Below are 15,889 nucleotides of genomic sequence, written 5' to 3'. Positions count from 1 at the left end.
AAGTCCCAGGTTCCTCAAACACTGACCAACTTTTTAAATATGATCAAAGTTCACTTTCATGCATCTGTGAAATATATTCGATCAAATAATGGATTAGAATTTGTTAACGATCAATGTTGTTCGCTGTTCAACTCCCTTGGAATTATACACCAGACTTCATGTCCTTATACCCCTCAACAGAATGGGGTCGCAGAACGTAAACATAAGCATATCTTACAGATTGCCAGGGCTCTTCTATTTCAATCACATTTACCCACTCAGTTTTAGAGGAAAGCCATTTTCACAGCCACCTATCTTATCAACAGACTACCCACTTCTACCCTTGATTGGAAGTGTCCATATGAAATCCTCTATCATAAACGACCCGACCTCACATGACTTCGCACATTTGGTTGTCTGTGCTTCACAACCAACACTCTGCCTCACAAGAAAAAGTTTGACAAACGTGCCACGAAATGCATCTTTCCTGGCTACTGCCAAACCAAAAAGGCTTACAAAGTCTACAATCTTGACTCCCATGACCTTTATACCTCTAGGAACGTGGTATTTCATGAGCACATCTTTCCTTATTCCAACCTTATCTTGCCTTCTGATCCTATCACCCTACCACTTCTTGGTAATGACTTCGATCCTCCTACTCTCTTGAGCGACCTAGCAGTCTTGCACCAACTGCGGTCACTCCCTCTACTCTTGATCCAGTGCCAAGTTTTCCCACCTCTGTTCCACTTCGTAGATCTCAGCAACCTCATTCTAGGTCTTCTTGGCTATCAGATTATGATTGCAACTACACCCCCATTTCTCCTTCCTGTATCTCTGTATCGTACTCCGCTGCACATTCTAGTATTCTTCACTTATCTACTTTACAGAAACCTAACAGTTATTTGTAGGCTTGTAAGGACAGGAATTGGGTGGAGGCTATGTCTAAGGAGTTGGAGGCACTTGTTGCGAACAGAACTTGGATCTTGACGACCTTGCCGCTTGGAAAATGTACCATCGGTTCACGGTGGGTCTATAAGCTGAAGCTTCATCCTGATGGGACCATTGATCGCTATAAGGCTCATTTGGTGGCGAAGGGTTATACTTATATCGATGGGGTGGACTACTTTGATTCGTTCTCACCAGTCGCTAAGGCTACTGCTGTACGGATCTTTCTCGCATTGGCAGCCTCCAATTCGTGGCCCCTGGCACAACTGGATATCAATAATGCATTCCTCCATGATTTTCGTGATCTTCCTAAAGGCCTCCTTGTCGTTCCCTCCGGATAAGTTTGCAAGCTACAGAGATTGCTTTATGGGCTCAAACAAGCCTCTAGACGGTGGAATTTGGAGTTTAACAATCAGTTGCTGGCCTTTGGTTTCAAACAGTCGAGCCATGAACACTATCTCTTCATCAAGCGAACCTCAAGCGAGCTCACTGCCTTGTTGGTTTATGTTGATGACATCCTCCTCACTAGGTTGTCACCTTCTGCTCTGGATTTTGTTAAGGCCTATCTTGATTGTTTATTCACCATCAAACACCTCGGACCAGCTAAGTACTTTCTTGGGCTCGAACTCGCTCGTTCTTCTCATGGCCTACAGATCACTCAGCATAAATACTTGCAGGACATTCTGGCTGATTTTTGGCGGCTTGTCAGTCGCCTCCTGTATCTCAATCTTACATGACATGACATCTCTCGTCCAACAACTCAGTTAATTCCTTCAGGCACCTCACTCTTCTCATTGGGTTGCGGCCCTTCATGTTCTTCGTTATATGTTCCAGACTCGACTCTTTTACTCTGATGCGTCCTGGGCCTCTTGCCCTGACTCTCGACGATCAGTTATCGGATTCTGTGTGTTTCTTGGGTCGTCGCTCATCTCTTGGAAGACCAAGAAACAAGCTACCATCTTGCGTTCATCAGCTGAGGCTAAGTATCGCAACATGACCTCTACTGTTTGCGAGCTCCTCTGGATCTCCTATGTGCTGCGCGACTTCCATGTCTCTGTCCCGCTGCTTATCCCCTTCTGGTGCGACAACAATATTGTCATCCACATCACCGCCAATCCCGTTTTTAACGAGCGCACCAAACACCTCGACATTGACTGTTACATTGTTCGAGATCAGTTCAAACTCGATTTCATCTCTCCTTCTTACATTCCTACTACTAATTTCGGACGTTTACTTTGCAAGTTGGGCCTCGCTTCCTCGGCTCCATCTTGAGAGGGGGTTGTAGCGACCTAAAGATAGCACTACACACAGCGACCTGCCCTAGCGAGCGATCTCACCGATCTCACCAACGACCTCCACCAGCACCATCTCATCAGCGACCTATTTATTTTTTGTCATTTTTCTCCCTGTTATATTTTTCAGTTATTGTTATCAGTAGTTTCTTAGGTTGTTATCCACATAGGCATTTTCTTAGAATTTGTTACTTTCTCTCTCTTGCTTGGTGTATATATACTCATCGATGGTGTACATTCTGGATTGATTTTCATGTGAATATTGATATCTTTTTACTCCCAATAGTCTATTATGACTAGACTATTTTGTGTTCACCAAATTATTCGACACCTACCGCTAGTGAAACAATAGTCATAAGTTTTTCAATAATTCACAACCAAAAAAAAATATATACATAACAACAAAAAGTCAGGTGACAACATTAATTATTATCACTAAATATTACATGTGTTGGGAGCGACATAATTTTTGTTTGTAGCAGTAATGAATTTCATAATTTTAATATGTAGTGACAATTATTTTGCAAAAATTATGACTAGCTACTGGTAATTACTAATTAAAAAATATTATACATAAAGCAATTGTAACTAAAAATAATTATTGGCAATCCAGTTATGACAAATCTCATTAAAAAATATAGGACTTTTTTGTCATGGTTAATTACCATATATAATTATAAAAAATCACGATAAATACTAATTCATCATAACTTGCATTGGCTACTAGCCGACGTTTTCAGCAGGCGGATGAACAGTATTAGCCTCAGTTAAAAATCATGATAAATATTTTGTCCATAATTAAAATTACAGTGATGTTCATTAATCATGATAAAAGTTTTATTTTTTCCATTCATTTTTTATTATCTGTGGTAAATAGTATTTATTATCAGCAGTAGTCATTTATAAAATAGAAAATGATTTACTTTTTTGTAGTGTGTATAATTGTTACTACATTGCAGATATACTAAATCTTTTCGTAAATGGGGTGTCACTAATTATCAAAAGTGATATATAGTTTAATAAATTTTTTGTCACAATGAACTTTTAAAAATTATTTTATGGAACCAACACTACCAAAAAAAAAAAATATTCAAAATGGAAATTTCCTAACGGGTACCAACCATCAGAAATTGGGACGAATTCTGTAACAGATTCGTTGCATATGACATCATCACGTCATTTATACCAACTTCAATAGTTGTAGGACATCAAATTCTTAACGGCAGGCCTAAATTTGCACGAAAATATTAATGTGTGCGACTAAAAATGACTATGTTCAAATTCATGGGACTAATATTACTTACCACCCTATAGTTCAGGACGAGAACTGTAATTTTCCCGAAATAACCCAAGCTTTCTTTTAAAAGTTTAAAGTGTGCCTCTTCAAATTGTAGTTACACTATAAGTACACCCTCTATTTCATCAGTAAAAGTTTATTCAAACACCCTCGCATTATTACATTAAACTAACACCTCTTGTAATTGACAAAGAATCATGAATGTTTGTGTATTCATATCAAATCTTGACGAGTATTAATATAATTTATCCTAATTATAAATTAAATTCTGTTGCAATATTCGTAATTAGGATTCGATTATTTGAATTATTTTAAAAGGGTAGATAGCAATTTACCCTCCTGTGATATTGAAAATGAGCACATTACCTCCTATAAAAAAAATATAGCAATTTGTCCCCTATAATTTTTAAAATAAAGCAATTTACCTCCTTATATAGGAAGTGACTGAGCGAGTTTGGGCCTGGCCCATTAACTTTGTCAACAACCAGTTTTCATTAATACATAAGACTGCTATAATTTCATTTTATTTGAAAATGAACGTCCAACTTCTCTGGTGCAGATTGCGTCTAAGTTTCGTTAGTGGGTATCTTCTATCACATCACTGTGATATTGATTAGAATTTAGGTTAAATTATAATTACATCTTCTAAAATTTGACATAATTATAAATATTTTTTTAATTTTTAAAAAATTTATAATCATTCCATATCAAACAGAAATAATTATGTACCTCTTGGACAGTAAAGTGGGCACCACTATTTTACTCTTGTTGACTTTTTTTAAAAGTAAAAAAAATATTTAAAAAAGCATAAAATTAAATTGAGGATGGGTAAAATAAATAATATTGAGGGAATATTAGTTCAAAAAAATATTTTAAAAAATTATAAAATATATATAAAATTATAATTTATAATTCAAAATGGCGTTTTGGTCAGTTTGCCAAAAAAATTGAATAAAAACCTAACAGAATGAGCTCGTTGTTAGACGGACATTAAAATCAAAGGGATATTTGTAATTTTTCAAACAATGAGAAGGTATTTGTATATATGCTAAACTTCAAGAAAGGTGGTTATAATTTACCCTAAAATTTAGAATAGGAATCTAATTAGAACTCTTTTTTGTTCTATTATAGTATGGACAAAAAAATTGTGTTCTAATTAGCTAGATTTTAATTTTATGTTTAATAAACTAACTTTTAAGGATAAAATGTAATTATTTGCCCCATGTGTTAATAAGAAATACTTATAATATCTCCCTGTGAAAAATAAAACATTAAAAAATCTTTATACGATTTTCAAAGTATAACAAAATATTTCGTACATGCTTTAGGTGTATCACATGCGCCCTTTTCTATTTTTTTTTCATTTCTAAATATAAAATAATATTTTTATCCTTATTTATACATCATTAGATCTATTCTAACATAGATGAATGGTTCAGATTTTGTCAATATTATTTAAATTTATGAAATTTTTTATTTTTAAATATATTTAATGCTATAAATAATATTTTGTGAAATCTGCACCATAAATTAAAATTAAGTGAGATCTAAACTATTGAATTGTGTGTTGGATCTGAACCTTCAAATCAAATTTAATGAAATTTAGGGATTGGCTTATTTTCTATAAAATTTCAATCGTAGGTTCATAAATTAAGATGTAAATTTAATTTTAGTGCTAAAAATTTAGGTAGCATGATAGACATGTGTGCCACACTGCTGGAATTGAAGGGATGTTTTGTCATATTTTAAAAATCATAATAAATATTTTTAGTATTTTATTTTTCATAAGAAAGTATTTTAAACATTTCTTATAACACAAAGGGGCAAACTGCATACCGTGCCAACTTTTAATTATCAATGCCAGATGAAGTACGTTAATTTATTTTTGATCTTGTAGTTCGCTACAATAATTATAATATTTAATCATGACTAATTATCATGGTTAATAATAAATAGTCGTAATAAAAATTCATTGATCAGGGCTACAAAGCGGTTGTTGTCGACCATGGTTTTTGCATGGGTGGCTAAAATATTTAGCCATGAAAAATATTTTTACTATGGCTCTTAGCTGTGGTAAATAATTTTTTTTATAATGAAAAACTAATTTTTTACATTAATTTTATTTAAATATAAATAAATAATAATTATTTATCATGATTTTTAACAATAACTATTAACATGTTTAGCTAATAGAATTTTTTTTTCTAGGGGTTTTATATTTATATATAATCATTGCGGTGGATAAAAACAACAACAATAATACTTTAATTCTCCATAAGCAAAAGGCATTGCATGGATTTATGTCAATCAACTCAGTCTCTTCTGCCTAATTACTGCCCTTCGGGACACTGATTATTTCCAGCAACTTCTTGAAATTTTTAGTTGAACTCCCCTCCAATTTAACTGCATTTCCAGCTTTCTCTCTGAGCTGATTAACATTTTCCCTGATCACTTTTCCTGACTCACTCCTCAGTATATAATTGAAAGCCTCGATCGTTTCACTTTTCTGGAAGACTCCTCCGTGAACCCTCACGCCAATCTTCCAGGACTCCTCCACCATTCTCCCGTTCAGCTTCTGATCCCCGAAAAACGGCCTGCAAATCATCGGCACGCAGCTACAAATACTTTCCAGGATGGAATTCCAGCCACAGTGTGTGACGAAGACTCCAACACTAGTATGTCCAAGAACTTGCAACTGAGGAGCCCATGGGACAATCTTCCCGATTTTATCTGTGCGCTCGAGAAATCCTTCTGGCAGGGATTTCTTCGCCTGGTTGTTCAGTGACCAAAGAAACGGGAATTGACAGGTTTCCAGGGCTTCTGCCAGTGCAACTAGTTCATTTTCGGGGGGTGTAATCACGGTCCCGAAGCTTATATACACCACTGATTTCGGCCTATTTTGTGTTTCCAGCCACGCCAGGCATCCTGTTTTGTCATCAGGGGTTGGCGGGACGGGGGACGAAAGAATTGACGGGCCAACGTTGAGAAAATGCTGGAATTTTGATTTCAGGTCAGTTGTAATCTGAGGGTCAATTTCTTCGAAAGAATTTAGGACTATAGCAGTGGATTTTGGAAGATTTTCGACCATTTTGTTGATTGATAGAGCCAGTGGTGATGGATTTTGTTCTAAGAAAATCTCCGGAGGGAGATCACTGAGACGTGCCTTTGATAATCCAGGGATAAAAGCTAGAGTTTGTTCTCGTTCCGCTGTTTCTGCAACATCTGTTTTTCATGGATGTGTCACAAAACTTTTCAGCAAAAGAAAACAATTCATTGTAAAAATAATACAATTTTTTTTGTTATAATTAATCATTATGGTCAACATTAAAGAATAGGAATAATTACACACATCTTCCTTGAAGTTTGGTATAATTACATTTAGACACTCTGCTATTTGAAAAATTAGATCTACCACATCTGAGGTTTGCTTCCGTCTAACAAATAAGTCTATCAGTTAGTGAAAAATCACTGAATTTATTGATATTAACAACAAAATTGAAAAAATACAGTCTCGATAACTTATTACTGACTTATAGCAGGTAAAATAAATCTTTTTATGATCAAATTACCCTCATACATCATCACGCGTCAATGCATATTGAGAAGGTATATTTTCACCGTTATAAGGTAGTTTAGTTCGAAAAAAATTATTGAACCTGCAATGAGTCAGTAATAAGTCAATCAAAGGTAAGTATCAATTTTATTCAGTTTTTATTAATATCGATAAATTCAGTAAATTTTGACTAACGGAGAGACTTCTTTATTAGGCGGAAGCAAACCTCAGGGGTAATAAATATAATTTTTCAAACCATACATGATTTACGTGTAATTATATCCAATTTTTAAAAAAGAGATTGTAATTACTCTAAAAGATATAACAAATACAAATAACCATATGAATGAGCAATGATTGTTAGCTAACCATTTCATTAGTAGGTTTAAATATTATTGCTAATGTTTTGACTATAACTATTAATTATTATAAAATATTTTGATTATAATTAAAATTATTGCAATATTGGTTAACATTTAATTAGAAATGACATTTAATATTCCTATTATTTACTATTATCAAACTAACAAATCCAACCATTAAGATGTCAGCGAATACCTTTTACTTAATGAAATTTATATTTATCTAAAACAAAATATTAGCGAAGCACAAAAATTTGAATAAAAATTCAATTTTAACCTTTAGTTAACCAATTTAACTATTTGACGATAATTACATAAACCCCTTAAAATTTGAGCTAATTGAAGATACACTCCTCCAAAGTTTTTAAAAATTACACATAGGTACCTTTACTATTATTGATTGTCATCCTACAAATCATCTGAACACTTTACAATACTATCGGCATCATTATTTAAGTAAAATAATAAATTTTAAATTAATTATTTGTCTAGATTTATAAAGTTTCTCTAAAACTTTGACTATGTTTAAACTGATTTGAAATTTATTTGATGTATATATATCTCAAAATTTTAATATTTCTAACTTGTGAAACAAAAATTATATTCACTGATAAATATTTTAATTTGGTTTCATTTTATCTTGCATTTGAAAAATTAAATTAATGAGTTTGGTTACGTCATTACGATTATGATCATATGAATTTTCTTACATTTGACGATGACAACATAACATATGGTAATTAAAATTTAGAAAGAGAAATGATAATGATCCGATTTATATTTAAATCTAAGTATAATATTATGGACTTATATTTGAATTCAGAAATTGAATTTTATTTATAAAGATCCTACTTAATACATTCTTATTATTTTATTTTAGTAAATATTAAACTCTAAGGATCTAGTTATAAAATGAAAAAAAAAAAATAATGAAACCTATTAGGGGTGGTATATATAGTTTTTTAAAATATAGAAAGTTTAAATACAATCGGACCAATCTTCATGAGGAGGCGTTGTAATTATCCCTAAAAAGATTCTTGATTTAAAAAAAAAAATTAATTCACCCCTTGCAGTTATGTGTAAATTTCTTGCTATAATTTGTTCAAATTTCAGGAAATGTCTAAATTAAGTTGTAGCAATACTAATTTAATGAAAAAAAAAATACAAACAACTCCTTATAATATTACAAATAAGTAAATTACTCCTCTATAAAAAAAAATTACCAGTGTATTTTCCTATATTTTTAGACATACAACAATTTACCCATGTTTTCTTTTTCAAAATAAATCAATTTATCTCCTTAGACAAAAAGTAAATTGCTTGTTTAAGGAGATACATTGCTTCATTTTAAAAAACATAAGAGAATAAATTACTATTATTTTTTGCTCATTGACGATATCACATAAAGATAAATTGCATTAAACCTGTAATTTACCTGTTGATCTCACAACCTTTAAGATTTCATCGGTGTAAACATGCCCAGAGAGAGAGCACGAGGCAGCTGTCCAAAACGGCACCCATGGGATTCCTCTTTTTGCAGCCAAATCACCACCAAACCACAAAAATGCATCAGTAACAAGGCAGCATATTTTCATACCAGTTTCCTCTTCAGCCTCTCCAATAGCCTTCTCAAAATTACCCTGCGACGCGTTAAGGAACAGCCCGGCGGCCTCGAAATGACTTCCAGAGAAACCCTCCGGCGTTCCATCCCACACATCATATTTTCGAATATTATCGTACGAGTCTGATACACGTTCGCTGAAAAGCGTACTGTTGGAAACAGTGCTGTTAAAGAAGGAAAATCGAGTGTTTGGAGCAGAGGCGGATAGTCTCCGGACTAGGGCGAGCAGTGGAGCGGCGTGTGTGCCGAAAGGGAATGCTAAAACACCAATGTGCAAGTGAGGAAACATGTTTAGGAGTGGAAAATTTTACTAAGTCCTATGATTGATTTTAGGACATGGTATTTAATGTTGTGGAAGTCCTGTACCATGTGGTGAGTGTTGAGTGTTGAGTAAGAATTGTTGAATGTATGAATGAAACTAGGCAACTAACTTAGCAGCTCAAGGCTTGTGACTTTATGACTACCTACTCTTCAATGGAAGGAAACCAAACGCTATCAAAAAATTTTAATGCAAATCAAATTTAGTCGAACTAAATTTATCATAAAGCAAGTATGTTATATTAATTTGTAATGTGATTGATCACTTTGCCTGAACTGTACAACAATTACACCACAAATATATTGTACTTGCCTATAGTTGGTTTAGGCCCGACTAAATCCGAATGCTTTCTTTTATATGCTTGATTGACCGCTGCAGGTTGGTCAAATTTACGAAGAAAAATTAACTTTGCTAAAATATTAATCCTTTTATGTCGGATAGAGTACTAGCCGGCCTATTAGTTGTCTTTACTAGTTAGGTTATCCGTTTCAAATCGAATTTTTTATTTCGAATTATGTTATTATTTCATTATATATATATATATAAATATGTTATGTATATATATTTTTTTCTTAAGCAAAGTAAATGGCATTATCGTAGTAACGTGACATATAAATTAATTGGAATAAAAGATAGAAAATTCATTTGGTATGATCTGGTGGTTGATATATTGAAAAAGAAACGAATTAATTCGGTACACATATATTATAAATAAATAGTAAATGTTTTATTGTAGTTTATAAAATTATATCTAGTATTCTCGACGTTTGTTTTTTTTCAATAAATAGATTCATTCGTCCGTCAAAATTTATAAAATTTGATATTGAAGAAGAAAATGAATGAAAACCCCCAATTGATTTATTACTAACTTATTTTAAATTAAATAATTTTTTTTTTATCAAACTACCGTTATACATCTTTACATGCTAATGCATGTGAAAAAATGCGTTTTTGCACTTATAAGGATAGTTTGTTCAGAAAAAGTATGTTTGAACTACAATAAGACTATAGGTCAATAAACGGTAAACGTGAATTTATTCTTTCAACTTTTTTTTTTGTTGGTGTTAAAAATTTTGTAAATTATACAGACAAATAGATCTATTTATTGGATAAAAGCAAACATCATGCGTGCTAAATATAATTCTCCAATAAACACGAAATTTACGTTTAATTACCTCAAACTTTAGAAAAAGAGAGTATAATTATCCCTTTATATCCAAAAAATGGTGGACGTAAGGGCTTTACATTAAACATCACTTTCAAATAGCAACCTATCTCAAATTTTCCTCTCAGAACAACCAACGTGCAACCCTACTCTCCACTCTCCACCCTCCAATTCCCTCCCTTGTCAACCAACCTTCAAAATTGAAAATCCTAATCTTGATAAGAAGGGTAGTTGGGCTTCCATTTTTAGCAACAGCGTTGGGGGCTAACATTATTGGTACGTACTTACCGTTTTTTTCTTTTTTTTTTTTTATTAGTAATGATGACACGTAGGTTCTGCATGTATAAATTTTATTTAAATAAAAAATAATTATACTATTTGAATGGGAGTACCTGTATAAATTTTTATTTGAACTAATCATTATTGTACGTGGTTTTTAAGAGCAAATAATAAAAATATATGGTGTGAGATGAAGATAAAAAATGAAATTTGTGAAAGGAAACAATTGTGATGTAAGGGGATGAGAAAGAAAAAGTAATTAGGACAACATGGAGTGAGGTGAGAAAATAAATTATACTTGTTGGTTTATTAAAAATATAAATGTTTATTGAAAAAAGAAATTATAATTGTTAGATTATTAAAAAATTTTGAAATAACTGTTTTGATCATTTTTTAAGAAAATTAATGAATTGAAGGATTATATTTAAAAATTCAAAAATTGATAGGATAAAAAATCTTGTATAATAGTATAGATATTGGGTTAGGGGTGTAAATGAGTCGAACTCGAGTCAAGAGCTCGAGTTCGAACTTGACTCTTACATGATGAGCTCGAGCTCGGTAGTTTCTTTTTATTATTAGATTGAATCATGGGATCGAATCACCAAATTTTTACATAAATTTATAAGTAATAAAATAACTTGCATAATGTATACTATGTTAAAAATATACCAAAATATAGTATGAAATTTTAATTTGTTGTTATAAATATAAACTACTGATTTAATTTAGTAGTAATATAATTAGTAAAATATACCAAAAATAATTCATACTGAACAATTTAAAAATTATAGAAAAATATCCATTATCTGAAATAATGCAATCAAAATACATAGAAATATTTTATAGTTGAGATTAATATATGTTCACAATCTGCAATAAATTTATATATTTATAAATGTTAGTATTACATTGATGTAACTATCATCTTACATTATTGAATAATATGGGTTACTCGGGCCATCAAAATTCAGATCAAACCGTTATATATGATCAAACTTATAGGAAAATAGATTTGGTAAAGTTTTAGTCTTATTGGATATATGAATGTCGAGATACCGTACTCGAAATATAAGAGTAATCATTCAAGACAATGTATCATTGAATGCATGTAATTTTAAATCATATTGTCTAATAGATCTAATGAATACAATCTTATACATATTCAAATTTGGTATGAATTGGGTGCCCGAATTTTAAGATATCATAATTATTATTTAATTTTTTTTTATCTCATTATAAATAATAAAATAATAATAAAAATAAATTAAAATTGTTCAACCATCATTATTATTATTTTTAGATTAGTTCATAAGAATCACTAAATTTCGACATAAGTTTATAAGTAATAAAATAGATTGCATAATGAATAGTATGTATCTTGATATAAATATAAAACTCAAAAATTAATAAAAAAATCATAAGTGTTACGTACCAATTAAAAAAAGTATTACACAATACAAATATATATTAATATGACATAAAATTTATATGTGTCATATTAAATAATAATTTCAATTATAAAAAGTATTATAATTTACTAAGTTATAGATTAAATTTATTTTTGTATAAAGATTAAATGTATAAATAAAAGTACCATAATTTATTATTATCCAAAATAAAATATATAAAATTGATTAATAATTATAATATATAGTAAGTTTTGAGTATAAAATTGATAAAGTATTGAATATGAAATTAAATATATAAAAAATTAAAAATCAAAATATTTATAAAAAATAAAAAAAGCTCACGACCCGGATAAACAGAGAGGATCGAGCTCGAGCTCAAAATCAAGTCGGTTCACAAATTTCGAAAACCAGCTCGATTCGTCTGCCACCCCTATATTAGATACCTATTATAGAATAAGTTATATATAGGAATGTTTATAAGGATGATTCCGCTGACGAACTTAATTTGAATTGGACCCAAAACTCGACCCAAAACTTAACTATCTTGATTAAATTTTATGTTTATGACAATTAATTGATAAGGTGAATAGCAATCTATCTTTGTGGTATTAAAAATAAATATATTATATTTTTATGAAAAAAAAATATTGTAATTTATCTCCTTGTTCTTACCTCCCTATACAGGGAGGTAAATTGCTTCATTTTAAAAAACATAAGAAGGTAAATTATTGCATTTTAAAAACACAGGGAGATAAATTGCTATTGTTTTTTCATAAGGGGCCAATTTGCTCATTTGCGATAAAACAAGGGGTTGTTTGCATTTTTCTCTTAATTAATATGGTTTTTCAAAATTTTAAATATCTGATGAGATATTATTATCATAAAGATATATTTTATTCTATATGTACTAAATAAATACAAAAAATAATTAAATAAAAATATATTTAAAAGTATTATATACTCGACAGCTCCAGAGCAATTGTGGGTGAGTTTTGAACAAGACTCATGTAACTTTCCACAAATTACGTGTATATTGTGGCTTCGTAGTTCTTCAAATTAATGCACACCAAGACATGACTGAATATTTCGAATACATTCTCTTATTCTTTACTGGTTGGTAATTTTATTTGTACTTTTTTCTTTTGTTCTATATATATTGTGAAAATCGGACTTTACATCTATTATAATATATATATGTGAGTTGTGGGCTTTATGTGTTGTCATATTGTTACTCTATTTGTAAATATAACTTTTTTTTTTTTTTTTTGTAAATTGAGCTGTAATAATTTCACCTCATTGCAATGGAAAATGTACGTGCAGTATCTTGTTAATTGCTTCAACGATTCAAATTTTTCTTTCATCTTAATTTAACATTTTTTCCCCGAGTATTTACTTTAGTTGGTGTGCTTTGCTATGTTGTAACTTTTTTTTACTGATTGTTATAAGGCAATGCCTTAAGGACCGATCTTAGGCTTATTTCTCGTAAGTGATTCAAATGTTAAGTCTCGAAGCTATGGTACAATACAATGTTGAAAGTTACTTGTGTTTACTCATTTGTAACCTGGAACTTGTTCTAAGAACGTCTTGGACTTCCGCAAATCTAGGACGGCGATTCTGTGGATGCCGTGGATCTTGTGTGCATTGATTTTAATAATTACAAGTATATACTAAAAATGTACACCTTCTACATGTTGCATTCATTCACACTTTTTTCTAGAACTATGTAACTCCTAAGTTAACTTCCAATCTTGCAATATAGAGGTCTTATTGCGGCACGTTTCAGTGGGTGGAGCTACCAATGTGTCAGCTGGTCAAAAGACGACCTAAGCACATAGAGGTTCTTAATCAAACACCCCGTAGCCATAACTCTATTAGTCTTCTGGTCCTACATGGTGTAAATAGAGCTCATAAATTGGAATTGAATAGGTAAAGAGATACACAGTTGCCTCACAGATAACAGGTTAACTAAGAACGCAGGAATATGAAGAACTTGTGTGAGTGTAACATCTGGAAGAAGCTGCACTGATCCTATATGCAAAATCGATTTAGTGTGGCCATTTGGTAAGTGGATTGTCAGAGGTGTGGTGAGCGCAATGTAGGAATGAAATAGACGAATGTTTGCACAAATGTGATTTATTGCTCCACTATCAACTATCAAATTCCTAGAAATTACGAAGGAAGAGGTTGCAGTATTACCTACGAAGTTGTCCAGCTGAGCATAGTTTACTTTGAGTGGATCAAGAGGCATCTCATCTTGCATAAGCCTTTTCATCTCAATCCTGGCTATATAACTTAGTTGCAATGTGTTTCACCTTGTCAGTTACTAAGGCAGCGACCCCTCTACCTCTGTTCCCTGATTTCTTTCTCTGTTATGCGATCTCTTTAAACCAATTCGGTATCCCATGCAGCTTGAAGCACGTCTCCCTAGAGTGTCCCGGCCTTTTGCAGTGATCACAGACTAAATGTCGTTTATCCACAGCTGGTTTTTTCTTGAAACTTTGAGCTCGCACTTGAAAGACAACTCCAGTATTTCCATTTTGCTCAGTAATGCTCATCTGCATTTGTTTTTCCATCCTAATGAGCATGGAGTAGGCCTTGGCAACCAAAGGTAAGGGGTCCAATAGAAGTATTTGACTGTGTGCCTAGTCGTACACGCCATTCAATCCTACCAGAAATTGTATCAATTGATTTCAGGCGGAAGCATCTGTCACAGCTTTGTTCACTGCACATGTACATCCAGTGCAAGTACATTTAGGTGTGGGAGCTAAACACATGAGCTCATCCCACAACCTTTTTAACTTTGTGTAATACTCAGTGATTGACATGTTACCTTGTGTCACTTATCCAATCTCTCGTTGTAGCTGATAAATCATAGGGCTGTTACTGTCCCCAAATCAAGCTTCCAGTTCCAGCCATAGTTCACGTGAAGAACTGACGTACATAAAGGATTCTACCAATTCTTTTGACATACAATTCAGAATCCAAGTCATAACCATGGAATTAATGCAATTCCATTACTTAAAATCATCAGTATGAGTGGGAGGTCGGATTGCGATCTCGCCAATAAAATCCAGCTTCATTTTTGCTGTCAGAGCTCTCCTTACCGCTCTGCTCCAAGCAAAGTAATTATTCCCAATGAATATTGCTAAAACCATTACCTGCATAAACTCCTGATCAAGGATTCCACGTGAGGTTTCATCATTACCCATGGATCCACTGTAATCTACCGTCGCCATGGCAGAGGTTCAAATTTTGTGATAAAGATATCAGTAAGATATGCAGAGACATTCACAAGGAAGGCTCTGATAATATGGTGGAAAAGGGAAACATAGAATTGAAAGTCTCAACTCTAATGGAAACCATGATTTGGGGCTGGAAAAATTTTCATATATCCACTTCAAGTGGTACAGCAGTCGTGTGCTTAAATACAGGGATGAAGAGTATGAACAGAAAAAACAACAAACTCTAACTAACTGACAAACTCGACACGTCAGCAACTAATAAAGACGGGAATCATAATATACAAGTCATAAACTAGAAGCACGTGAACGGAAACGTGACGTTTCCTGCGACCTCTTCAATCGGGTCGCTCTACGACCTCAACTTGGGTGCCATTTGCAATCAGCATCACATTCGCGATCATCATCAAATGCATTCCCAACAGAGAG

The 15,889-nt window shown here is 32.3% G+C and overlaps 1 protein-coding gene across 1 annotated transcript; it reads right to left on the bottom strand.

The window, feature by feature from the left end:
- LOC105155667 (anthocyanidin 3-O-glucosyltransferase-like) lies at nt 5,709-9,460 on the bottom strand. Its single transcript, XM_011071584.2, has 2 exons — nt 8,864-9,460; nt 5,709-6,735 (listed from the first exon to the last, which is right to left on the bottom strand). The coding sequence occupies exons 1-2, from the start codon at nt 9,336-9,338 to the stop codon at nt 5,840-5,842; spliced, it is 1,371 nt and encodes a 456-aa protein (XP_011069886.1). The 5' UTR covers nt 9,339-9,460; the 3' UTR covers nt 5,709-5,839.

The sequence above is a fragment of the Sesamum indicum genome, linkage group LG2 (genome assembly GCF_000512975.1).
Source record: "Sesamum indicum cultivar Zhongzhi No. 13 linkage group LG2, S_indicum_v1.0, whole genome shotgun sequence".
In the NCBI taxonomy this organism is placed as follows: Eukaryota; Viridiplantae; Streptophyta; class Magnoliopsida; order Lamiales; family Pedaliaceae; genus Sesamum; species Sesamum indicum.
This window is presented reverse-complemented; position numbering and strand designations above follow the sequence as displayed.